The sequence below is a fragment of the Solanum dulcamara genome, chromosome 3, assembly GCF_947179165.1.
Source record: "Solanum dulcamara chromosome 3, daSolDulc1.2, whole genome shotgun sequence".
Taxonomy (NCBI): Eukaryota; Viridiplantae; Streptophyta; class Magnoliopsida; order Solanales; family Solanaceae; genus Solanum; species Solanum dulcamara.
Window position 1 is genome coordinate 21,906,014 of NC_077239.1, and position 26,051 is coordinate 21,932,064.

The 26,051-nt window shown below is 36.0% G+C and overlaps 1 protein-coding gene across 1 annotated transcript; it reads left to right on the top strand.

Moving 5' to 3' along the window:
• Positions 1–1,977: 1,977 nt before the first annotated feature.
• On the top strand, positions 1,978–5,428 carry LOC129882469 (cationic peroxidase 1-like). Its single transcript, XM_055956768.1, has 4 exons — positions 1,978–2,236; positions 3,380–3,571; positions 3,803–3,968; positions 4,855–5,428. The coding sequence occupies exons 1-4, from the start codon at positions 2,030–2,032 to the stop codon at positions 5,238–5,240; spliced, it is 951 nt and encodes a 316-aa protein (XP_055812743.1). The 5' UTR covers positions 1,978–2,029; the 3' UTR covers positions 5,241–5,428.
• The last annotated feature ends 20,623 nt before the right edge of the window (positions 5,429–26,051 follow it).

Here is a 26,051-nt window from a genome sequence, read left to right on the forward strand (position 1 = left end):
AATGAAATAATTAAAAATATGCTTTCTGTAATACTTTAATTTTTTAGATAAAATAATTACATACCTTAGCATCAAATAGACATTAGCAAGTAAGACTTTTGTTAAATAGTTGTTTTTTTTACTTAATTCACTTATCATTTCTTTGATTATCATAAAAGCTCTTCTGACCTTCAATGTTAATTCTTAATTGAAGGGGATAAAAGCCGGTTAAGATTACTTGGAAGTAATGAAATAAACTTTAAAACAATTTCAATAATAATAACTAAAAAAAAATACCACTGCTTGAGCATATGTTGACTAGAGTCGATTGACTTGGTCAAGTCTTCCTTGGGATAAAGTGAAATTAAAATGGTGCAGATTAGTAAGAGGATTACTAGGATGAGAAATTGCAAGGGAATTGTACTACTTCAATATTTTATTTTGTTTATTATTTAACTGAGCTTCCATTGATTATTCATGCGTAAAAAGTACAAGTTGAATTTAATTGGGCATCCCAAACTATTTATATGATCATTGAGATTACTACTCAATTATAATATGTTAGGTATAGTAGGAACAATACGAGATTTCAGTTCTTTATTCTTTTTTTGGGAAAAACATGTTCTTATATAATGGCTAAGATTTTCTCCCTTCCGTTTAACTAATCTATGGTACTTTAAAATTTTAAAATTAACTATAATAGTGCTCTAATTAATTTTAAGAAATGGTTACCTAATGATACGAACATATTAAAAAATAATAGTTCCTCTTAATTTACTAATGTGAATAAATTATAGAACAAATATATTTTTAATATGCAGAAGAAAGTATTTGAAAATAGGTGGAATATGAATAACCTAAGTAAATTGAAAAGTGAATCTTGCTTAACTAGTAGTCCAATCTTCCACTCCAAAGCACGATTTATAGGTTTCAGTTGTGACAAGTACAAGTGTTGAAGTATTATTGCTTCCTCTAAAAGCGGTGTCAGAGGAAAACTACAAATCTATATTTAAATCAAAATGAATAAAAAAGTCGGCATGAGACTATTTCAGCTACATTTAATAAGACATGAATTACACACGTATTCATGAAATTGAAATAGTGTTCTTTATTTATGTTTTGAATATTCGATTAGCAAGAGGAAAATATTATTGCAGGGGAATCGGAGGATCGAATGAGGGATATGCGCGTGGGGAATTGGGGTCGGGTGTGATGTGTTAATTAGAGGGAGAGGAAAATATAGCAAAGGAATATTAAGGAAAATCGATAAGAAACACGTTATCTATATATAAGGTAATATTTGTATAACTTATATGATATTTGGCTAACTAGATGGGAATAAGTTATTAATATATAAAATTAATACAAAATTTGATTGATAATTTAAAAATCTACATAATTAATATATGCATAAGTCATGAGGAATCTATGTAATTATTTTATATAAGATAAAAGATGGAATAATAAATACATGTACAACTAATACATGCATAACTAAAATATGCATAGTTTAATACATAAATTCACTCGTAATTAATTCCTACATTACTAATACGCGCATATATAACTTTAACCAACTAGCAAACGATCCCTAACTATAGAACGTCACTTGCAAAACTTATTTTTTCTTCTTCACTAAAAAAAAGTTATTTTCTTGACTTTTATAAGAAACTTTTTTTTTTTTTTTAGAGAAAACACGTTCCAAAAATTTTGATCTACCAAATTGGAGAAAATTAAAAAAAAAACATTTTCTAGACAACGTTTTCCTGGTTACCAAACGCACCCAGAAGCTTTAAAAAAAATGCTCTTGGTATACTGCTGAAAATATCCAATCAGGAAGTTTGCATAATTGACGCACTTTATTGTTTCTTTTTTTTAAAATTTTGTTTTTACAAAAGTTACACATAACAAATTGGACAATTGGGTGCACTCGATCTGCCGCCACCAACTACTATAAATATGTGAAGGGGCATATTGCACCTTACACAGACTACTTAGAAGCAATTTTCTTTCTCTTTAGTAGTTACTACTCTTTCGTTTTTTAGTAGCCATGGCTAAGATATCATTGATATTACTAATAATATTTCCTTTTCTTCTTGGACCGAGCTCTGCTCAATCGTTATCCGCCAATTTCTACTCTTCCTCATGCCCAAATGTCCTCTCGGTTATTAAAACCGCGGTGGATTCTGCTGTTTCCAGTGAGGCTCGCATGGGGGCTTCTTTACTTCGTCTTCATTTCCATGATTGTTTTGTTAATGCAAGTTACCTTTAACCTTATTTTCTTCTCTGTCTACTTGTTACTATTTAATATTACTTTTCTTGTTTCATAAGTACTGTCCATGCATGCATACATATGTTTACGCAAAAAAGAAAATTTTCCTTTTTCTCATATAGATATATGACTAAAACACTCAAATTATAATGATAGAAGAATTATATAATTGATTCCCCAGGTGCACTGGATTTTGAACTTTATAGGTCCATTTTCGTAATTCTAGCACTTCTGTCAAATTTACTAGATTCACAATCTATAATTTTACATATTTAGTGGATTGTTTAGCACACATATAAATAGACTATGTCAAGACCTATGGGTTCCGCTGAACCCATAGCTTATGTGTTGGATACGCCCGCGTGTTGAACCCGACTAATTTGGAATTGAAGTATAGTTGATTGAGTGGCATATATGAACCTTAAATAGTCGCATTTTTTGAGTTTATCGTATGACAATGATATTGAACGCTACGTGTCTTTGTGTGTGTTTTATTGACCAGCAGGTAGTGTTTCCAAGAATGGAGCCAACAAGCTTAAGAGCTACCAGCTTAAGAAAGATCCTCCACCTTATTAATTAGCAAAAAAGAGATATAGGGACATGTTAGATATACATAGTCCCTCATTTAAATGTCCTTGCTTGTTATTTCACTTACACGCCATTGACTTGCAAATAATTTCTTCAATCTTGAAAATAACCCCTTAACTAATCCTTCTTGTCTTCTTCTCCATGTTAACTATTGAAGCTACTATAGAAGATGGTGAGATTAAGATAACCTTGAGATGACAAGCATTGATTGATGACATTTTCTACCCCTCTATCTAATAGCAAAGCCAAGATTTTTACTAAGGGAGTTCAAAATATAAAAAGGATTACATATGCAAAAGCCAAATGGTGTTCATCATACACCATATATATAAGCAACAAAATAATTAATATAATCGTGTAAGAACAATGTAATTTGTCGCTGAAGGGGTTTGGCCGTTCCTAGCTCCAATCCTGTCACCATCTTTCACATACACTAAATTAAGATGTGACCAATTAATTTATGCTCATTAGTCATAACAACTTTACTTCGATGTCAAATAAATTAAACATATGTGTGACATTTTTACCTAATTGAATCAGGGTTGTGATGCATCCGTGCTACTAGATGACACATCAAACTTCACAGGAGAGAAAACTGCCGGACCAAATAGTGGATCATTAAGAGGATTTGATGTGATAGACACTATTAAAACTCAAGTGGAGTCTTCGTGTGCTGGCATTGTATCTTGTGCAGACATTTTAGCTGTTGCTGCACGAGATTCTGTTATCAAAGTAAGTCAAAATATGCTAAAATTCTATATATAGGCTTATTCAAAAATTAATTCTTTTCCAAGCATATGATCAGTTCAATAGAAAAGCATATTGAATATCAATTTTTGTGTAGTCTTATAATATGTGCTGATTGTTTAAATAATGAAAATGTTGCATATTAAGTAAAAAATAGAAAGGCAAATTAAACTCTTGACTCTAATTGCGTGTGGAATGTATTGTGGATTTCCTCAGCTTGGTGGCCCTAGTTGGACTGTTTTACTCGGTAGAAGAGACTCAACTACTGCAAGTTTGAGTGCAGCAAACAACAATATTCCTGCACCAACTTTGAACCTCACTGGCCTTATTTCTTCCTTCTCAAACAAAGGTTTAACTGCTAGGGAAATGGTGGCTCTCTCAGGTATGTTACAATTAAAAACCATTAATTAACAAGAATAAGTTATATATATATATATATATATATATATAGAAATCGTGTAAAAATTATTTACACAAACAAGTGACTTATATTTATAAGTAAATATCTTTAATAAAGTAATTGGTTACCTGGATGGTAACTAAACAAGCTATCACATGTTAAATTATATTCGTGGAGTAAACAAATATTTTGTGCTATCACTGTATGGAACATAATACTCTAATTAATTCATGAGCTAAAGCTTAAACTTTGTGTATTGATAGTGCATTTTTTTTTTACATCATCAAGATAGGTTACCTACCATAACATATTTAAAACAAGCATAATAAGTTAATTAAGCTGAGAATAGAGTAAATAGCCTGCAATATCAAATTCAATTACATTATTGAGAAGAGAGTAAATAACTTGCAATAATAAATTCAATTACATTATTGGTGTAAACGTCTTTTTCATTTGTTCGTTTATATTACTTATTATTAAACCGTCAATTATACCCATTTGTTTCCTACTAATTGTCAGTATGTCCATTAGATATTCCTAGCAATTTATTATTCATATTTACCAATGTGCTTTTCATACTTGTCAACTTTAGCGATTATTTAAATTCTCCTGTCATTTAAGATTAAAACAAAATTAATTATTTTTTTCATTTTACTCTTAGTAATATGTGTTCTTGTAGATTACACACATCTCAATAAAGGGAGATAAGGAATATCTTAAGACATAATTAAGCCTATAACTAATAGTCATATACTCCTAAATAGTCATATTTTGTTAAGAGATGTATAAATAAAAAATACGGCAAATATTTGAGACGAAGGGAGTATTATTCTACTTTGACAGCGACATGTTTCTTGGAATGTTTCAGGAAGTCACACAATAGGCCAAGCAAGGTGTACTACTTTCAGAAACCGTCTATACAATGAAGCCAATATAAATGCCTCATTTGCAACATCAGTAAAAGCAAACTGTCCACAAAGTGGTGGTAACAACAATCTTTCACCACTAGACACCACAAGCCCAACTTCATTTGATAATGCTTACTACAAGAACTTGCAAATTCAAAAGGGCCTTCTTCATTCTGATCAAGTGCTATTTAATGGAGGATCTACAGACTCCATCGTTAACACTTATAGCTCTAATTCAGCGACTTTCTTCACTGATTTCGGAAATGCTATGGTGAAAATGGGAAATCTTAGCCCCCTTACAGGTACTAACGGCCAAATCCGTAAAAATTGCAGGAAAATGAACTAAGATTTAAGAAAAGGAAAAAAGTACCAAAAAATTGATTTCAATACTTCGAGTGTTGCAATGTTTTTTCCCTTTTTCTTTTTATAGCCAACTGTAATGTTCTGCAATTTTGGAGGTAAAGGTGTTAAGTAACGTCCCCCCTCCAATATGTAAACGTTCCAAGTAGTGAAATAAAAAAGAGTGTTTTCATATCTTGAATTGTTTACTGTATTAAAAAAAAAAAGACGATCTAGATGTCATTTTATTCATATTTTATTTTGCATAAATAAAGGGGCATTGACATACAATCAATGACATAATTCAAAGATAGATATTCTAATTTGGTCTCAACTTACAATTAAATATTTTAATTTTGAGTATGCACATCTAGACATCTCAACTCATTTTTACAATATCATTTGAACACCTCAATTTACAAAATGATCATCTAAGTACCTCCAAAACTTATATATCACATCAGCATCGAGTGGTCATGAGAAATAGACGAGTTGAGATGTCTAGATGTGAATTTTTAAAATTGGAGTATTTAGTTGTCAGTTGAGGTCAAGTTAAAATGTATATCTATATATTATGCCTATACTAATTAGCAAAAACTGATATCACTTGTGCTCACAAAGAATAACAAAAGAACAAAGAAAATAAAAATAGTAAATGTATTAAACAAACATCCGATCCCGCAAAATTCACTGTGTGTTGTTAATAAATTTTAAGGCCTCATTTGTTTTTGTTAAGATTAGACGTCTGAATGAACATATGAATAATTAGGAGGTTGTCTCAAGATCTGAACACTGAATGATTAAAACTGTTTGTCTTTTCAATAGTTGAATGTACATAATTTATTTATATGTACATATTAAAAATACAATTCAAATAAAAATTAATTAAATATTAAAAAATGATTAAAAATAAAATTAAACACTTATGCTTGCTAGTGATGGTTGGAGATGGTTTGTAACGATTGTGGTGATGGTAATATTTTTTGTTAGTAGCTAGCAATGATGGTCGTAATAGTTGTGAGGGTGAGTTAATTGGTATTGTGGTTACTATCATAGTGGTGGTGATTGATAGTAGTGTTTGTGGTTGTAATGGTCAAATTGGTTAGTAGTTGGTGGTGACTGAAAAATGTGTGGTGGTTGATGATGTGTAGTTGGCGGCGGTGCTAGTTATGATGATGGAGGTGGTGGTAGTAGATATTGATTACATTGATGGTAGTGACGGATAATATAGTGGAGGTGTCGGAGATGGTGGTGGTGATCGAATAATGTATGATGGTTCGGAGGTGCTAATTGTGATGGTGGAGTATGGTGGTAGTAGAATTGTAATGGTGGTAGTAGTAGTGGAGGTGGCGACGACTACAGAGCCAGAGGTAGTGATGGTAATGGATATAATTATAATGATGAAGGAAATAAATGTGGTGGCAACTGATAGTAGTGGTAATTAATGGTGGTGCTTATGATGACAGAGGTGGTTAGTGATAGACAACGATAATGGTTGTTGACGATGGTGGTGGTGGTGGTAATTGTGACAGTAGAGGTGGTTAGTGATGGTGATGATTGTAGATAAAGCGATGGTCAACATTATTCATACAAGAATACATCTTAATGATAATAAGACTACGTTCTAAATCTTAATGATTAAGACCTATTCAAATCAATTAAGTGCTTCAAATCTTAATAAAAATAAATGCACTTAATGGTCTAATGTTTTAACCATTTAGATTTCGACCTTCATTAAATTCAAACAAGTGAGACATTTATTCTCACTATAGACGAGGTTGTAGATTATTTTCTCTCAAGATAAAATAGATATACTCGATATTGACGTTGCGATACCTCAAATATCAATACCTTCAACGAACCCAAAAATTAGCAATGAAATAACACAAATACTCGACTTTATTTGTCAAAAAATATATGCAGAAGAAGAAAATTCGATATTTGAAAAGTTTGATAATCCTCTCTATTTATAGACAATAATATGGATTGTATAGGTGTGAATTCACCTGTTCAAAACAAACTCATCTATTCATAATAAGCATGGTGTCTTTTGGTGAAGGGAATGTATGGTTGAAAGGAACATGTCCTTTCTGAAAATATTTTATGAATTTTGAATCATTTCTGTGAGTTAATTAATAATTTGTGAATTACTTATTAATAATCTGTAGATTAATTGATAAATAATTTTGCAAATTAATATTAGGAAAAAGAAAATTCATTAATGAGAATGATAAATAAATTTTTTTTAAAAAAATTATCAGTCAATCACATCATTCGTTAAAGCCAAAGTCAAAGCCAAAGCCAAAGCCGAAGTCGAGCCGAGAGATGATGATGACGGCGTGAAGTATTTCTTAATATAAGAATAACATTTTCCCTCTATTCTACCAATAAGGGAGAAATGACTTTTCATTTTTTTCTTTCATTTAGTTTTCCCATATTTCTCAGTTCATATTACACCCACATTTTTCAATGCACACCTTACACAAATCCAATAATCCCCCACATGAATAGGCGTTAAAATATATGCATGAAAAAACTCTGTTATTCGTTAGTAAGGATTAATTGTGTTTGAATAAATAAGTTTTCATTTGAACTTTACATAGTGAACATAGATTGAATATATTCAATCAATTGATAAAATTGATATCCTTGAATCGTCAAGCATTTGTACATACCTACATAACATAAGTCACACAATTAATCCTTTAACTATTTATGGTTCCCATTATGTTCATTTCATCCCTGAACACTTCCTGGTTCATAAGTGTGTAGAGAACCGGCCTAACAAGATTCTTCTTGAAGAGGCTTACACTTCACACTTACATAGGTGATTCCTAATTGTGTTATCCCGTAGATACACCACTTGATATATCTTCTATCAAACTTATAAATCATTAAAAGTTCTTAATGAATTTTTTTGTTACTGAACGTTGTCTCATCTCGAGAATGGACCACAAAATTTATTTTGACAATGTTGAACTTCATCAATGACTTTATTTGATCTTCTTGAATCTAGATATTGTGATCTAAAGTCTTCTAGGTAGAGTTACCGTCACAATAATTTTTCCTCGGTCATAGTATCATTCTCTTTTATGAACTTTCAACTACCTCTCTTGTTAGGACTTTATTAAGTGGATCTGATACATTATCTCCTGACTTTATATAGTCAATTGTGATAATTTTAATAGAGAATAGTTGCCTAATAGTATTATATCTTCATCATATGTGATAAGGCTTTTCGTTATATATAGCACTCTCAGCCCTCTCTGTTGCTAGCTGGCTATCACAGTGTATGCCTATACAAGCCAACGATTTAGGCCAAAATGGAATATATTCTAGAAAATTCTGAAGTCATTTTGCTTCTTTACCATCCTGGTCTAACGCTATGAATTCAGTCTCTATTGTAGAGTGGGATATACATGTTTGTTTGAATAATATCTAAGACACTGCTCATCCGCCAATGGTAAAAATATATTCACTTGTGGACTTAGTTTTAGTTCATCTATTGATCTTATATCACTATACACTTCAATCGTTGTTGGATACATGTTGTAATGCAACACAATATTTTGAGTATTTTCTAAATACTCCAAAACTCATTTCATTTTCATTCAATTATTTTGGTTGGGATTACTTGTGTATCTACTCAATTTACTTATAGCGCAATCTATGTTTGATTGTGTATTGTTCATGATGTATATCAAAATTTACAAAACTCTGGCATAATCCAATTGAAACTAACTTTCACCTTTATGAGTCTCATTTTTCAATATCAAATTATTAGCTTCTAAATGTTTATATCAAATTTACTAGCAAGCATACACTTGGTAGAATTTGTATTAGCAATGTCGTTACTAGTTATTAATATCTCATCCACATAGAAGCAGACAATGACAACTTGAATTGTAGTATTCTTAATGTAAACACAATTGTGTCACGATTTGATTTTTCAGGTCATGATGAAATCTACTATAACCCACAAGTAGGTAAGCCAACTCGTAACCCAGAACAACTAGTAATAGGTTTAAGGGTAGAAACTAAATAAGAATAAATAATACTAATGTAAACAAGATAATTTAGCTGAAGACAAGCCAAAATAACATATATATATATAACTGATCCTTCCCAGTACTTGGAAGTCACAAGTACAAGTCTCAAAAATGGACCACTGAAATAAGACTGTTACAAAAGTAAAAGACAGATAATATATATAAATATACAGAGGGAGATGGGTAAATCCAGAACGTTGTGTGCTCACCCTCGCCTCCGATCAAGAATGCTCCAAGCTCGAGTCAACACTGGAAATTGGTGTTCGGAACTACATCATGAAAATAGATGCAGAGTGTAGTATGAGTATCAAAATAATAAGTACCCAGTAGGCATCATAGGCCGACTAACTTAAAAAGTAAAGGCGATATGAAAAGAGGGAATAGCATACAACAAAGATCAAGAGTGAAAGTCTAAAGTAAAGTAAAGTAACGAGGTGCACACGAGTGTAGAAGGAACTAACTAAAGGAATGTACAACTAAACTACACCTAACTGGACCCCCATAAGCCAGAAGGTACATTCGTGCGCAAGTTTAAATAGAAAATCGATCGGACCCCCATAAACCCGATGAGTACACAGAATAACTACAACTGCTGAGAACTGAAACTGAGAACCCAAGACTAGAGAGTATAGAAACAGAACTGCAACCCAATCTAGTAGAAGCTGACCGTACGAAGGACGAACATGTATAACCAGATGCTCCCAAAAGTATCCAAGAATTGATCAAGTATCAAGTGATAGAGGTCGAACCTCTAACCAGATGCTCATAAGAAGTAATCGATCAAGTACCAAGTAACTAAGGTCGGACCTATAACTAGATGTCCTTTATAAGAATCCAAAGTGTCGAGGCCGAACCTCTCACTGGATGGTCGTAGCAGGAGTCAATACGGTCGAGGCTAGAGCCTAAATGCGGATGGTCGACAAAGTTACCCAATGTAGCTGGTGCAGGTGCTTCCAATGATAAATAGTTGCCATGCTCCGTGGATCACCGTCCACACATACTCCATTAATAAAAACCATCAGAGCGTAACCTCAAACCAATATTGAATCGCAGAATAGAACCAAGTGTCGCCGCCGAAACACATTAAGGTGCAAATTTGAGGAAGTAAGGACATAATATAATTGGAGCAAGCATATTGCCTAGATAAGGCCCAAACAATCAGACTCAAGTCTTCTATACCAGTCTATAAGGATCTAAGTCGGCTGAACGATATCAGGGCAAAACTAAGGCCTATCGGGTCTGAATCATGCATTTCTAAGGAAAGAAATAGTCACACCTAGACTAAGGTCGAACATGCTTCAAATGAACAACAACACAAGTATACAAACGCACCACAAGGCATGGATGATCAAAAAGGCAAATAGCATGCTCACAAGTACCCGATAAATCCCCAAAAAGGCCTAAAACATGATTTCTAAATGTCTAAGCATGATTCAATACTACCCAATCCCAAATAACAACTAATCAACACATAAATACATTTCGAAGCTCAATCTGAAGAAAGAGAAACTATAGCCTACCTGTAGGTCGATCACGCACAGTTTAAAATCACGAAATTAGAGCTTTCCATTTCTTAGCTGCCACGTTATCAAAAATAGGTACACAAGGTTAATACAGTCGTTTTGACATTAAAATTATAAATTTCAGAGATGAACTAATTTTGGAGTCAAAATCGAAAATATGGGACCCACTCCAGTAATTTTTGAATTAACTCTGTGAAAAGGTTCTTAACAGTACCTCGAACTTGTGTTTTAAAAAGGAATACAATCCGGTGCTCAAATCAGTGCCAACACATACATGCATCAAAATTCACCAACAAACTCAAATTACAACAATGGCAGCATCAAAGCTAGAGAATTTACCTCAAATAAAGGCTTACAACTAATTCTAATCGCATCACAATGTTCCTCAACCAATACTTTTCCTTTTAAATCCCCCAAATCACCTACCAAATGAGAAAGAAATTGATTTTCAAATTTGTGATCTTAAACAAAATTTTGGAACTAAAAATAATTCTCAGATGTCGTAAAAGCGACCTCTAAGATCGCTTAAGCGACCCTCACCAAGATGTGGGCATCGCTTTTGCAACTCTTGCCCATGGTGGATTGGTTGTTTTAGCGACCTCTATCTATAGTGGTCTGGTCGCTTTAGGGACCCCCCTCTGTCGCTAAAGCGACAAGGGGTCGCTTTAGTGACGGGACCAAACACAACTAGTCTAAAATGGGATTTGGCATTCCATGTCTCTGATGGGGTGCTCAAAATTCGTTCGGAACCTCATGCATGCAAATGAGATATGGTACACCACCAAATTCGATGTTCCAAACTTAATTATAGAATAATAGAATATATATATATATATAAGAGATGAAGTGGGAAAGGCTTCCCTTGGTACAGCGAGGGAAGAACCAAGGCTTCGCTCGATCACCGAACCCTAGCGCATTTGAAATTCCAATACGAGATCATTTTAACAAAAAGTGGATCCTAAAACCAAGTGTCATTTTTATCCAAATTCCACAACGACCTCAATATTAGACTAGGAGCCTCGAGAAGTGTATGAAGGGTCATTATAGACTAAACTTGACATTCTGAAACTAACCCTATTGACAAAATTTTCATCCAAGCATATTTTCCAAGAATGTTGACCAAAGTCAACCGTAGGCCAAATCAAAGGCTAAAGCGCCCAATGGCCTCAAACTTGCACCGATTTCCTCGATACTCATGTTGACTATGCTACTAGCCTAATTTGGCCATTTCAGAGCTGATGGAACCGTTAGAATTCCATTATGAGATCATTTATATGATGTTATGACTGAAGTCAACCTTTTAAGTTTTAAAAGCTCTAAAATAGGGAAACGGACCTAAAACCCAAACGAACGACCATGCGACTAAATAGTCAGTGACTATAAGTCATAAATGACTTAGGGTCACTACAAGAATGCTTTAAACGACGAAAATGAGGCTTAAGTAAAAAATGACTTGGAGGGTCATTACAACATCCACTACTAAAAATGATTTCATCAGTGAAAGTAAGTGTCAAGAAGTACCTGAAGGCTCAAATAAACAGGGAACTGCTCCCGCATCTCTTGATAGGTATCTGAGGTAGTCTCTTTGATTAGACGGTGCCTCCAACGGACCTTAACAACAGGAATGTCTCTCGATCCCAACAACTTGACATCTGTAACTAGAATGGCCACTAACTCCTCTACAAAGGTCATACGATCATCCAACTCACCTGAATCATACTGAAGCACATTAGACTCATCTGGAACTTACCGGTAGCATCGGTAGATGAAAAAATAGATGGATAGCTAATAGTGAAAGGGGTAGGGATAACTCATAGGGAACCTCACTATCACGACCAAACCCCGTAGGCTGCAACTGTGGTCCGACCTGGACCCCCGTATACATATCTATCAACTGTAGTCAAATTGAACTATGAACAAAGTGATACTACTCACAAAAACCCCAATGAGTTAAAACTTTTTTGTGTACGTGTGGCCTTCTTCATTCATATCATATCATGAAAGAGAATGCAAGCCGATAAGGCTGCTATAACGTAAAAACATTTACAATGTACCGTATAGGTACAGCCGAAATAAACTCATGAACAACCCACACATACATGTCTACAGACCTTTAAGATAGTACGGTAACATATGGCGGGACAGGGCCCCCGCCGTACCTCTGAATGAACAAATACATATATACATCAGAGGACCAGTACAAAAAAACTAAGCTCCGGAATAGCAAAGCACCTCCAATCATAAGTGACCAGAAATCCTAAGCTGGAGGATCTCTGAAATGAACGTCTGTACCTGCGGGCATGAAACGCAGCCCCCCGAAGAAAGAGGAGTCAGTACGATACATGTTCTGAGTACATAAGTATACATAACTGGGATAACAATTGAAACAGGGATGCAGGAAATCAAGTATAGCATTTAATAGGGTACTATACCTGCACCTCATAAAATAAATTCTTGTATACCAGTATCACGTACCATATTCGGCCCGCTTGGGGACTCAGTATTACAAATACATCATCTATCACTATAGGCATATGCATATTGTTAGCACTGTGGAACGTAAAGCCCGATCCATATATATATCAAGCACATGCCGAGGAACGATGACCCGATCCACATATCGTATAATAATGCCGAGGAACGACGACCCGATCCATATATATATCAAGCACATGCCGTGGAACAATGTCCCGATCCACATATCATATGATAATGCCGAGGTACGATAGCCCAATCCGTATAATACATAACAATGTTGAGGTACAACGGCTCGATCAACATAACACATAACAATGCATATACGTGCATGTAAAACTTGGTAACATGTCAAACATCCCTTAGGTATCACTATAAAGCATGTTCCAGAGCCCTTAGTTATAGGAGCTTACACATTCCATCATTATTCAACCTATAGAAAGCTCGAGGGTCGTAATTCAACTACTTAAAGACCCTTATCATTCAAGAGTCAGTACAAGTCATGAGTCACATCCAGAGCCTGTAAATGGAACTATATCTAACTCATATCATACCTTGTTTTACTTACATTAATCCATTCCAAGGAAAAGAGGAGATAGGCTTCACATGTATTACTTTTTATCACGTAAAAGGCTTACAAGACCATAACTCAACCATCGCGGGAGTTCTAACATCAAGAAGTGAATAAGATTAATGAATCATGCTCGAGATTCTAAGAATGGGACTATCTCCACATTACAAATACCAACCACTTATGGCTAAGACATGCCAAAATAAGAGAGGATAAGCTTTACATACTTATGCCAAAAACATGCCAAAAGAAAGCTTTATATACCTCGTATGGCTTCTCTGCATCATGTTTACGTCGTCATCCTCCGAACCTATTTAACATGGAAGAAATGCGAGTATCAACAACCTTAACTTTTCAGTGCCCTCGGTTGCACCTTAGCATTCATGGAACCTATTTCCTTATTCGTCTCCTCGACTATTTCTTTAATTAGTTAAGGCTTTAACGAAAATTGGGCAGCACTTCCCCTATAAAGTGCCTTATCCAAATTTTCAATTACATCCCTAATCACTACAGCCAACAAAAAACAACACCCTGCAGCATATAAATATAAAACATGGCGACATCATGCAACGCATGCTCCAAACAACTTGTTGAAAATTATGACACCAAAATAGGGTTTCTAGTCTTTATTTCGAAAAGCCTTTATTTATACGAAACGAGGAGTCGTGTGGCTGTTACCAATAGCACCCACACCTCTTTTAGAACCCATTTAGGCCCTGCAACAAACCCCCTCACACCTGCAGCAGTACACCACAAGCACAACACTTTACTTCGACGGCAATTCAACTATAGCAATTCTGATTTAATTTATTTTGAACGTCAAGCATCTCTATGATCTTTTCACATATCCAGATACTTAAACTATATATAATACACTTAATACTAACACCATAACCTCCCAATTGAAATTAAAGACCTTACCTTACCCAAAATTGGCCAAAACTTGCCAACACTATCAAAACGTGAATTCTGGACAGCCTACTATCTTGTATTGTCGCTTAGTTTCGAAGGGGTAATTGAAGGAAAAAGGATTTGTGGCCTCAATTAAAGTTATAGACATGTATATCAGGGTCACATAAAATGTTGAATAACCCCTACAGTAAATTTATACAAAAAGATATGCCCAAAATACCAACAGCAGTCCGTGTAGGATTTCCCAAACCAAAATCTGGGCAGAACCTCCCCCATACTTCATCACCCTTTTTTGAGCAGATAAAAGCCAAAATGAATTTTATAGGCTAAATGACAGTTATAGACCTATCAAAAAGCTTTCCAAAACATCTTGAATCACATGAAAGGAAGCCTTACACAAGGATTTATACTTGTGTTACTAACAATATTTTAATTCAAAAATGGGTCTGTTCCCTAGCGTTTTCTCTCTTTCTTTCTCTCACATTTTCTCTCTTGTTCTTGACTGAAATTTGGATGAGAATCAGATTATGAGCCATATAACACACATACATACACCTCCATGCTGTTGAGAAATGTCGTAAATAATTAATTCACGGAGAGAAAATTGGAAACTTACCTTAATTTCTCTTAAATCATGTCTGCTCTCTTTTCTCTCTATGTTTGCTGAAATTTTGGATGAAGAATGAGTTAATAGTCATCATAAGACATATATATGTACCTCTTTAGAAGGTTCCACGTGGCAGCCCCCTAGGGGTGATACGTGGTAGCCTCCTAGGGTGCCACCTCAACCCATACGGCCAATCACATGCTGCCATGTGGCAGTGGGATCCACCCCAAGCTGCTGCATCACCAACTTAAGCCTAAGTAGGTGAATCACCTACTTGTCCAAGTAGGTGCATTACCTACTTGCTTCGATTAGGCGCGTCGTTTCCTTATTTCCCATCCGTAGGTCTATAATCTCGTCTTACTTCAAGAGCCTATGAATTTCTTGCTACTTAAGCTCGACGTATACTCAAGTAGCTTAATTATGTAGGACATCCAAGTTGGTAGATTATGCAAGTAGATCAAGTCCTACAACTCATTACTTGGCCTCCAACTCCTTCTGAATTCTTATAACCCTATTTCCAATCTTCCCTATTATGGGGTATCTCATTCTTCTTCCCTTAGAGTTATTTGATAGCGTGGTAGACAATATAAGTCACATGGAAACTTTTAAGAAGCTTAAGAAAGCGTTCCGAAGTACCAAAATATGGGGCATAACATCCTTCCCCCCTTTAGAACATTCGTTCTCGAATGTTAACTTAGCTCATTAGGTCGTACGAGGACTTTAGGAATTCTCCATAATGGTTGTCATCCATATACCCTTTTATTCATCGATTCAACTAACCTAGGAGTTTAGACTTCTTGTAGACGTAGGGAGCACGTACGGATATTTCTTTTCCATCTCTTCTTCGGCTTCCCAGGTCAACTCTTCTTTATTCTTATTTCATCACAAGACTTTGATGGAAGCCATGTCCCTAGTTCGCAATGCATTAGTTGTTCTTCAAATCCACATTCCCTTATCTTTAAAGGATCTCACTATTCTCCCAGGTGGAGTCACGTATACACAATACTTCTTTATGCCCCATAAGCTTTCACCCTTGTCGTGTACCTGATGCTAACTTCTAATCTTATTTAAAACCATATCAACTTCGTTCTAATAGTAGTCTTGTATTATCACCTTTTTATTGCACTATATCTTTAATTTGTAGTTGTCTATTTCCCTTTTTATTCGATACTCATACTTAATTAATCACGTCCATCTTAAGTGCTTCCTTTAGTAGTCCTTTCATTCCTCATTTTCAAAACATCTTATGTTTACCTCTATTTGTTCTTAGTATACCAGTCATTTCTGGCATTCCTCCTGTCTTCTTGCTCACTTTACTTTCGTTACCACTTGACCTTTTATTCTGAACCTTCCCTATAAATCTGTGTAAGCCTTCTTATTCATTCTCTGTTTGCTTTTCTGTTTTTCCACAAACCATGTCATATCCTTTTCACATTCAATCTCATAGTATGACACTTCTTAACCTCGTTAAAGATTCTTACTATGGGTTACTTACCCTTCTTAGTTAATATCATCCTTAATGTCTCACAAGCTGTCTTATTAATACTTCACATCCATCACAATTCTTTTTTCCTTGTACTCTTATCTTAATCATACTGTTACTTCTTTTAACTACAACTCATCATAGTTTACTCCTGTGTATCAATTCAGTCAGTGCCTTAGTATATCGTTCTATCCAGATCTATCAGTCTTCTCTAAATCATTTTCTTTGGATCATAAGTCTTTTCCAACTGCGTTTTACCACACCAGTATCAACCTCTTAGTTTCTATTGCCATCGATTCAGCAATCAACTCATTTCTCAAGGTCTGCCATACTCGTAGTTTAGTCATATCTCATTCTTATTATGGACAAGGCATACTACAACCCTGTATCTCATTCTTCTTTTATTTCTAAGGAGGTTTGGACAGAGTTTCCTCTGTATTTCTTACTATATCAACACCTGCACGCAGAAAATGCCAACAATGCCTTATAAGGACAACATATATATTTATATCGCATCATATGGCAGCCACACAGGGCGCTCAATATCAATAGTATGAAAATGGACTTACCTCGTATGTCCATTTGAACTGTACCTGTTGCACTTTCCCATTTACTTTTCCTTTCACTTTTAAACCTTATATGTCAATCGTACTTCAACACCTTACCTGACATATGTCTTTTATGCCTTTGCTTACCTGCGTACTTTGTGACTTCCAATATCGTCAGTCACTTTCTACTTTCGATGCTGTCCTTCTATAGAAATCAAAGGTTAGTATATGGAATTTCAATCCCCATAAATCGGATCTATCGCACGATCTTAGATATGAAAGAAAGATAATATCCTAAATGTCCTGTAGCCTCCTGTTTATAGATGTGGTGCACAACACACCGATAAACAAGACTCTACTAGACACGGTCTGTAGACACTCCAAGGACGAAGTGCTCTGATACCACTTCTGTCACGACCCAACCCCGTAGGCCGTAATTTGGGTCCGACCTGGACCCCCGTATACATATCTATCAACTGTAGTAAAATTGAACAATGAGCAAAGTGATACTACTCACAAAACCCCCAATGAGTTAAAACCTTTTTGTGTATGTGTGGCCTCCTTCATTCATATCATATCATGAAAGAGAATGCAAGTCGACAAGGCTATCATAACGAAAAAACATTTACAACATGACGTATAGGCACAACCGAAATAAACTCATGAACAACCCACACATATATGTATACAGACCTCTAAGAATAGTACGGTAACATATATGGGGGACAGGGCCCCCACCGTACCCCTAAATGAACAAATACATATATACACCGGAGGACCAGTACAAAAAAACTAGGCTCCAGAATAGCAGAGCACCTCCAATCATAGGTGAGCAGACATCCTGAGCTGGAGGATCTTTGAAATGAAATTTTGTACCTGCGAGCATGAAACGCAGCCCCCCGAAGAAAGGGGGGACAGTACGATACATGTACTGAGTACATAATCGTACATAACTGGGATAACAACTGAAACAGGGATGCAGGAAATCAAGTATAGCATTTAATAGGGTACTGTACCTGCACCTCATAAAACAAATTCTTGTATACCAGTATGACATACCATATTCAGCCCGCTCGGGGACTTAGTATTACAAATACATCATCTATCACTATAGGCATATGCATATTGTTAGCACTGTCGAACGTACAGCCCGATCTATATATATATTAAGCACATACCGAGGAACGACGACCCAATCCACATATCGTGTAATAATGCCGAGGAACGACAGCTTGATCCATATATATATCAAGCACATGCCGAGGAACGACAACCCGATCCACATATCATGTAATAATGCCAAGAAACGATGGCCCGATCCACATATAGTATGATAATGCCGAGGTACGACAGCCCGATCCGTATAATGCATAACAATGCTGAGGTACGACGACCCAATCAACATAACACATAACAATGCATATACGTGCATGTAAAACTTGGAAACATGTCAAACATCCCTCAGGTATCACTATAAAGCATGTTCCAGATCCCTTAGTTATAGGAGCTTACACATTCCATCATTATTCAGCCTATAGAAGGCTCGAGGGTCTAGTTCAACTACTTAAAGACCCTTATTATTCAAGAGTGAGTACAAGTAATGAGTCACATCCAGAGCCTGTAAATGGAACTATATCTAACTCATATCATACCTTGTTTTACTTATATTAATCCATTCCAAGGAAAAGAAGAGATAGGCTTCACGTGTATTACTTTTTATCACGTAAAAGGCTTACAAGACCATAACTCAACCATCGCGGGAGTTCTAACATTAAGAAGTGAATAAGATTAATGAATCATGGTCGGGATTCTAAGAATGGGACTATCTCCACATTACATATACCAACCACTTATGGCTAAGACATGCCAAAATAAGAGAAGATAAGCTTTACATACTTATGCCAAAAACATGCCAAAAGAAAGCTTTATATACCTCGTATGGCTTCTCTTCATCATGTTTACGTCGTCATCCTCCGAACCTATTTAACATGGAAGAAATGCGAGTATCAACAACCTTAACTTTTCAGTGCCCTCGGTTGCACCTTAGAATTCATGGAACCTATTTCCTTATTCGTCTCTTCGACTATTTCTTTAATTAGTTAAGGCTTTAACGAAAATTGGGCAGCACTTCCCCTATAAAGTGCCTTATCCAAATTTCCAATTACAGCCCTAATCACTACAGCCAACAAACAACAACACTCTGCAGCATATAAATATAAAACATGGCAACATCACGCAACGCATGCTCCAAACAACTTGTTGAAAATTATGACACCAAAATAGGGTTTCTAGTCTTTATTTCGAAAAGCCTTTATTTATACGAAATGAGGGGTCGTGTGGCTGTTACCAATAGCACCCACACCTCTTTTAGAACCCATTTAGGCCCTGCAACAAACCCCCACACACCTGCAGCAGTACACCACAAGCACAACACTTTACTTCGACGACAATTCAACTATAGCAATTCCAATTTAGTTTATTTTGAACGTCAAGCATCTCTATGAGCTTTTCACATATACAGATACTTAAACTATATATAATACACTTAATACTAACACCATAACCTCCCAATTGAAATTAAAGACCTTACCTTACCCGAAATTGGCCAAAACTTGCCAACACTATCAAAACGTGAATTCTGGACAACCTACTATCTTGTATTGTCTCTTAGTTTCGAAGGGGTAATTGAGGGAAAAAGGATTTGTGGCCTCAATTAAAGTTATAGACATGTATCACAGGGTCGCATAAAATGTTGAATAACCCCTACAGTAAATTTGTACAAAAAGATATGCCCAAAATACCAACAGCAGTCCGTGTAGGATTTCTCAAACCAAAATTTGGGCAGAACCTCCCCCATACTTCATCACCATTTTTCGAGCAGATAAAAGCCAAAATGAATTTTATAGGCTAAATGACAGTTATAGACCTATCAAAAATCTTTCCAAAACATCTTGAATCACATGAAAGGAAGCCTTACACAAGGATTTATACTTGTATTACTAATAATATTTTAATTCAAAAATGGGTCTGTTCCCTAGCATTTTCTCTCTTTCTTTCTCTCACATTTTCTCTCTTGTTCTTGGCTGAAATTTGGATGAGAATCAGATTATCAGCCATATAACACACATACATACACCTCCATCCTGTTGAGGAATGTCGTAAATAATTAATTCACGGAGAGAAAATTGGAAACTTACCTTAGTTTCTCTTAAATCGTGGCTGCTCTCTTTTCTCTCTATGTTTGCTGAAATTTTGGATGAAGAATGAGTTAATAGTCATCATAATACATATATATGTACCTCTTTAGAAGCTTCCACGTGGCAGCCCCCTAGGGGTGATACGTGGTAGCCTCCTAGGGTGCCACCTCAACCCATACAGCCAATCACATGCTGCCATGTGGCAGTGGGATCCACCCCAAGCTGCTGCATCACCAACTTAAGCCTAAGTAGGTGAATCACCTACTTGTCCAAGTAGGTGCATCACCTACTTGCTTCGAGTAGGCGCGTCGTTTCCTTATTTCCCTTCCGTAGGTCTGTAATCTCGTCTTACTTCAAGAGCCTATGCATTCCTTGCTACTTAAGCTCGACGTATACTCAAGTAGCTTAATTATGTAGGACATCCAAGTTGGTAGATTACGCAAGTAGATCAAGTCCTATGACTCATTACTTGGCCTCCAACTCCTTCTGAATTCTTATAACCTTATTTCCAATCTTCCCTATTATGGGGTATCTCATTCTTCTTCCCTTAGAGTTATTTAATATCATGGTAGACAATATAAGTCACGTGGAAACTTTTAAGAACCTTAAGAAAGCGTTCCGAAGTACCAAAGTATGGGGCATAACATCCTTCCCCCCTTTAGAATATTCGTTCTCGAATGTTAACTTAGCTCATTAGGTCATACGAGGACTTTAGGAATTCTCCATAATGGTTGTCATCCGTATACCCTTTTATTCATCAATTCAACTAACCTAGGAGTTTAGACTTCCTGTATACGTAGGGAGCACGTACGAATATTTCTTTTTCATCTCTTCTTCGGCTTCCCAGGTCAACTCTTCTTTATTCTTATTTCGTCACAAGACTTTGATGGAAGCCATGTCCCTAGTTCGCAATGAATCAGTTATTCTTCAAATCCACATTCCCTTATCTTTAAAGGATCTCACTATTCTCCCAGGTGGAGTCACGTATACACAATACTTCTTTATGCCCCATAAGCTTTCACCCTTGTCCAAGTAGGTGCATCACCTACTTGCTTCGAGTAGGCGCGTCGTTTCCTTATTTCCCTTCCGTAGGTCTGTAATCTCGTCTTACTTCAAGAGCCTATGCATTCCTTGCTACTTAAGCTCGACGTATACTCAAGTAGCTTAATTATGTAGGACATCCAAGTTGGTAGATTACGCAAGTAGATCAAGTCCTATGACTCATTACTTGGCCTCCAACTCCTTCTGAATTCTTATAACCCTATTTCCAATCTTCCCTATTATGGGGTATCTCATTCTTCTTCCCTTAGAGTTATTTAATAGCGTGGTAGACAATATAAGTCATGTGGAAACTTTTAAGAACCTTAAGAAAGCGTTTCGAAGTACCAAAGTATGGGGCATAACTTCCTTCCCCCCTTTAGAATATTCGTTCTCGAATGTTAACTTAGCTCATTAGGTCATACGAGGACTTTAGGAATTCTCCATAATGGTTGTCATCCGTATACCCTTTTATTCATCAATTCAACTAAACTAGGAGTTTAGACTTCCTGTATACGTAGGGAGCACGTACGAATATTTCTTTTTCATCTCTTCTTCGGCTTCCCAGGTCAACTCTTCTTTATTCTTATTTCGTCACAAGACTTTGATGGAAGCCATGTCCCTAGTTCGCAATGAATCAGTTGTTCTTCAAATCCACATTCCCTTATCTTTAAAGGATCTCACTATTCTCCCAGGTGGAGTCACGTATACACAATACTTCTTTATGCCCCATAAGCTTTCACCCTTGTTGTGTACCTGATGCTAACTTCTAATCTTATTTAAAACCATATCAACTTCGTTCTAATAGTAGTCTTGTCTTATCACCTTCTTATTGCACTATATCTTTAATTTGTAGTTGTCTATTTCCCTTTTTATTCGATACTCATACATAATTAATCATGTCCATCTTAAGTGCTTCCTTTAGTAGTCCTTTCATTCCTCATTTTCAAAACATCTTATGTTTACCTCTATTTGTTCTTAGTATACCAGTCATTTCTGGCATTCCTCCTGTCTTCTTGCTCACTTTACTTTCGTTACCACTTGACCTTTTATTCTGAACCTTCCCTATAAATCTGTGTAAGCCTTCTTATTCATTCTCTGTTTGCTTTTCTGTTTTTCCACAAACCATGTCATATCCTTTAGTTATTTCCTTACTAGGCTTTACTTATTCTCATAACGATCTTCGTTACATTCACCTGATATCCTATTCACATTCAATCTCATAGTATGACACTTTTTAACCTCGTTAAAGATTCTTACTATGGGTTACTTACCCTTCTTAGTTAATATCATCCTTAATATGTCACAAGCTGTCTTATTAATACTTCACATCCATCACAATTCTTTTTTTCTTGTACTCTTGTCTTAATCATACTGTTACTTCTTTTAACTACAACTCATCATAGTTTACTCCTGTGTATCAATTCAGTCGGTGCCTTAGTATATCATTCTATCCAGATCTATCAGTCTTCTCTAAATCATTTTCTTTGGATCATAAGTCTTTTCCAACTGCGTTTTACCACACCAGTATCAACCTCCTAGTTTCTATTGCCATTGATTCAGCAATCAACTCATTTCTCGAGGTTTGCCATACTCGTAGTTTAGTCACATCTCATTCTTATTATGGACAAGGCATACTACAACCCTGTATCTCATTCTTCTTTTATTTCTTGGGAAGTTTAGACCGAGTTTCCTCTGTATTTCTTACTATCTCAACACCTGCACGTAGAAAATGCCAACAATGCCTCATAGGGCTAACATATATATATTTATATCGCATCATATGGAAGCCATACAGGGCGCTCAATATCAATAGAATGAAAATGGACTTACCTCGTATGTCCATTTGAACTGTACCTGTTGCACTTTCCCATTTACTTTTCCTTTCACTTTTAAACCTTATATGTCAATCGTACTTCAACACCTTACCTGACATATGTCTTTTGTTCCTTTGCTTACCTGTGTGCTTTGTGACTTCCAATATCGTCAGTCACTTTCTACTTTCGATGATGTCCTGCTACAGAAATCAAAGGTTAGTATAAGGAATTTCAATCCCTATAACTCGGATCTATCGCACGATCTTAGATATGAAAGAAAGGTAATATCCTAAATGTCCTATAGCCTCCTTTTTATAGATATGGTGCACAACACACCGATAAACAAGACTCTACTAGACACGATCTGTAGACACTCCAAGGATTAAGTGCTCTGATACCACTTCTGTCACGACCCAACCCCGTAGGCCGCAATTTGGGTCCGACCTGGACCCCCGTATACATATCTGTCAACTGTAGTCAAATTGAACTATGAGCAAAGTGATACTACTCACAAAAACCCCAATGAGTTAAAACTTTTTTGTGTACGTGTGGCCTCCTTCATTCATATCGTATCATGAAAGAGAATGCAAGTCGATAAGGCTGTCATAACATAAAAACATTTACAACGTGCCGTATAGGCACAACCGAAATAAACTCATGAACAACCCACACATACATGTCTACAGACCTTTAAGAATAGTACGGTAAAATATGAGGGATAGGGCCCACGCCGTACCCCTGAATGAACAAATACATATATACACCGGAGGATCAGTACAAAAAAACTAGGCTCCGGAATAACAGAGCACCTCCAATCATAGGTGAGCGGACATCCTGAGCTGGAGGATATTTGAAATGAAATTCTCTACCTGCGGGCATGAAATGCAGCCCCCCAAAGAAATAGGGGGATAGTACGATACATGTACTGAGTACATAAGCGTACATAACTGGGATAACAACTGAAACAGGGATGCAGGAAATCAAGTATAGCATTTAATAGGGTACTGTACCTGCACCTCATAAAATAAATTTTTGTATACCAGTATCACATACCGTATTCAGCCCGCTCGGGGACTTAGTATTACAAATACATCATCTATCACTATAGGCATATGCATATTGTTAGCACTGTCGAACGTACAACCCGATCTATATATATCTCAAACACATGCCGAGGAACGACGACCCGATCCATATATCGTGTAATAATGCTGAGGAATGACGGCCCAATCTATATATATATCAAGCACATACCGAGGAACGACGACCCGATCTATATATCATATAATAATGCTGAGAAAAGATGGCCCGATCCACATATCATATGATAATACCGAGGTACGATGGCCTGATCCATATAATGCATAACAATGCTGAGGTACGATGGCCCGATCCACATAACACATAACAATGCATATACGTGCATGTAAAACTTGGTAACATGTCAAACATCCCTCAGGTATCACTATAAAGCATGTTCCAGATCCCTTAGTTATAGGAGATTACACATTCCATCATTATTCATCCTATAGAAGGCTCGAGGGTCGTAGTTCAACTACTTAAAGACCCTTATCATTCAAGAGTGAGTACAAGTCACGAGTCACATCCAGAGCCTATAAATGGAACTATATCTAACTCATATCATACCTTGTTTTACTTACATTAATCAATTCCAAGGAAAAGAAGAGATAGGCTTCACGTGTATTACTTTTTATCACGTAAAAGGCTTACAAGACCATAACTCAACCATCGCGGGAGTTCTAACATCAAGAAGTGAATAAGATTAATGAATCATGGTTGGGATTCTAAGAATGGGACTATCTCCACATTACATATACCAACCACTTATGGCTAAGACATGCCAAAATAAGAGAAGATAAGCTTTACATACTTATGCCAAAAACATGCCAAAAGAAAGTTTCACATACCTCTATGGACTTCTCTTCATCATGTTCACGTCATCATCCTCCGAACCAATTTAACATGGAAGAAATGCGAGTATCAACAATCTTAACTTTTCAGTGCCCTCGGTTGCACCTTAGCATTCATGGAACCTATTTCCTTATTCGTCTCCTCGACTATTTTTTTAATTAGTTAAGGCGTTAATGAAAATTGGGCAGCACTTCTCCTATAAATTGCCTTATCTGAATTTCCAATTACATCCCTAATCACTACATCCAACCAACAATAACACCCTGCAGCATATAAATATAAAACATGGCGACATCACGCAACATGTGCTCCAAACAACTTGTTGAACATTACGACACCAAAATTGGGTTTTTAGTCTTTATTTCGCAAAGCCTTTATTTATACGAAATAAGGGGTCGTGTGGCTGTTACCAATAGCACCCACACCCCTTTTAGAACCCATTTAGGCCAACCCCCACACAGTTACAGTAGTACACCACAAGCACAACACTTTACTTTGACGACAATTCAACTATAGCGATTCCGATTTAGTTTATTTCAAACGTCAAGCATCTCTATGATGTTTTCACATATACAGCTACTTAAACAATATATAATACACTTAATACTAACACCATAACCTACCAATTGAAATTAAAGACCTTACCTTACCCGAAATTGGCCAAAA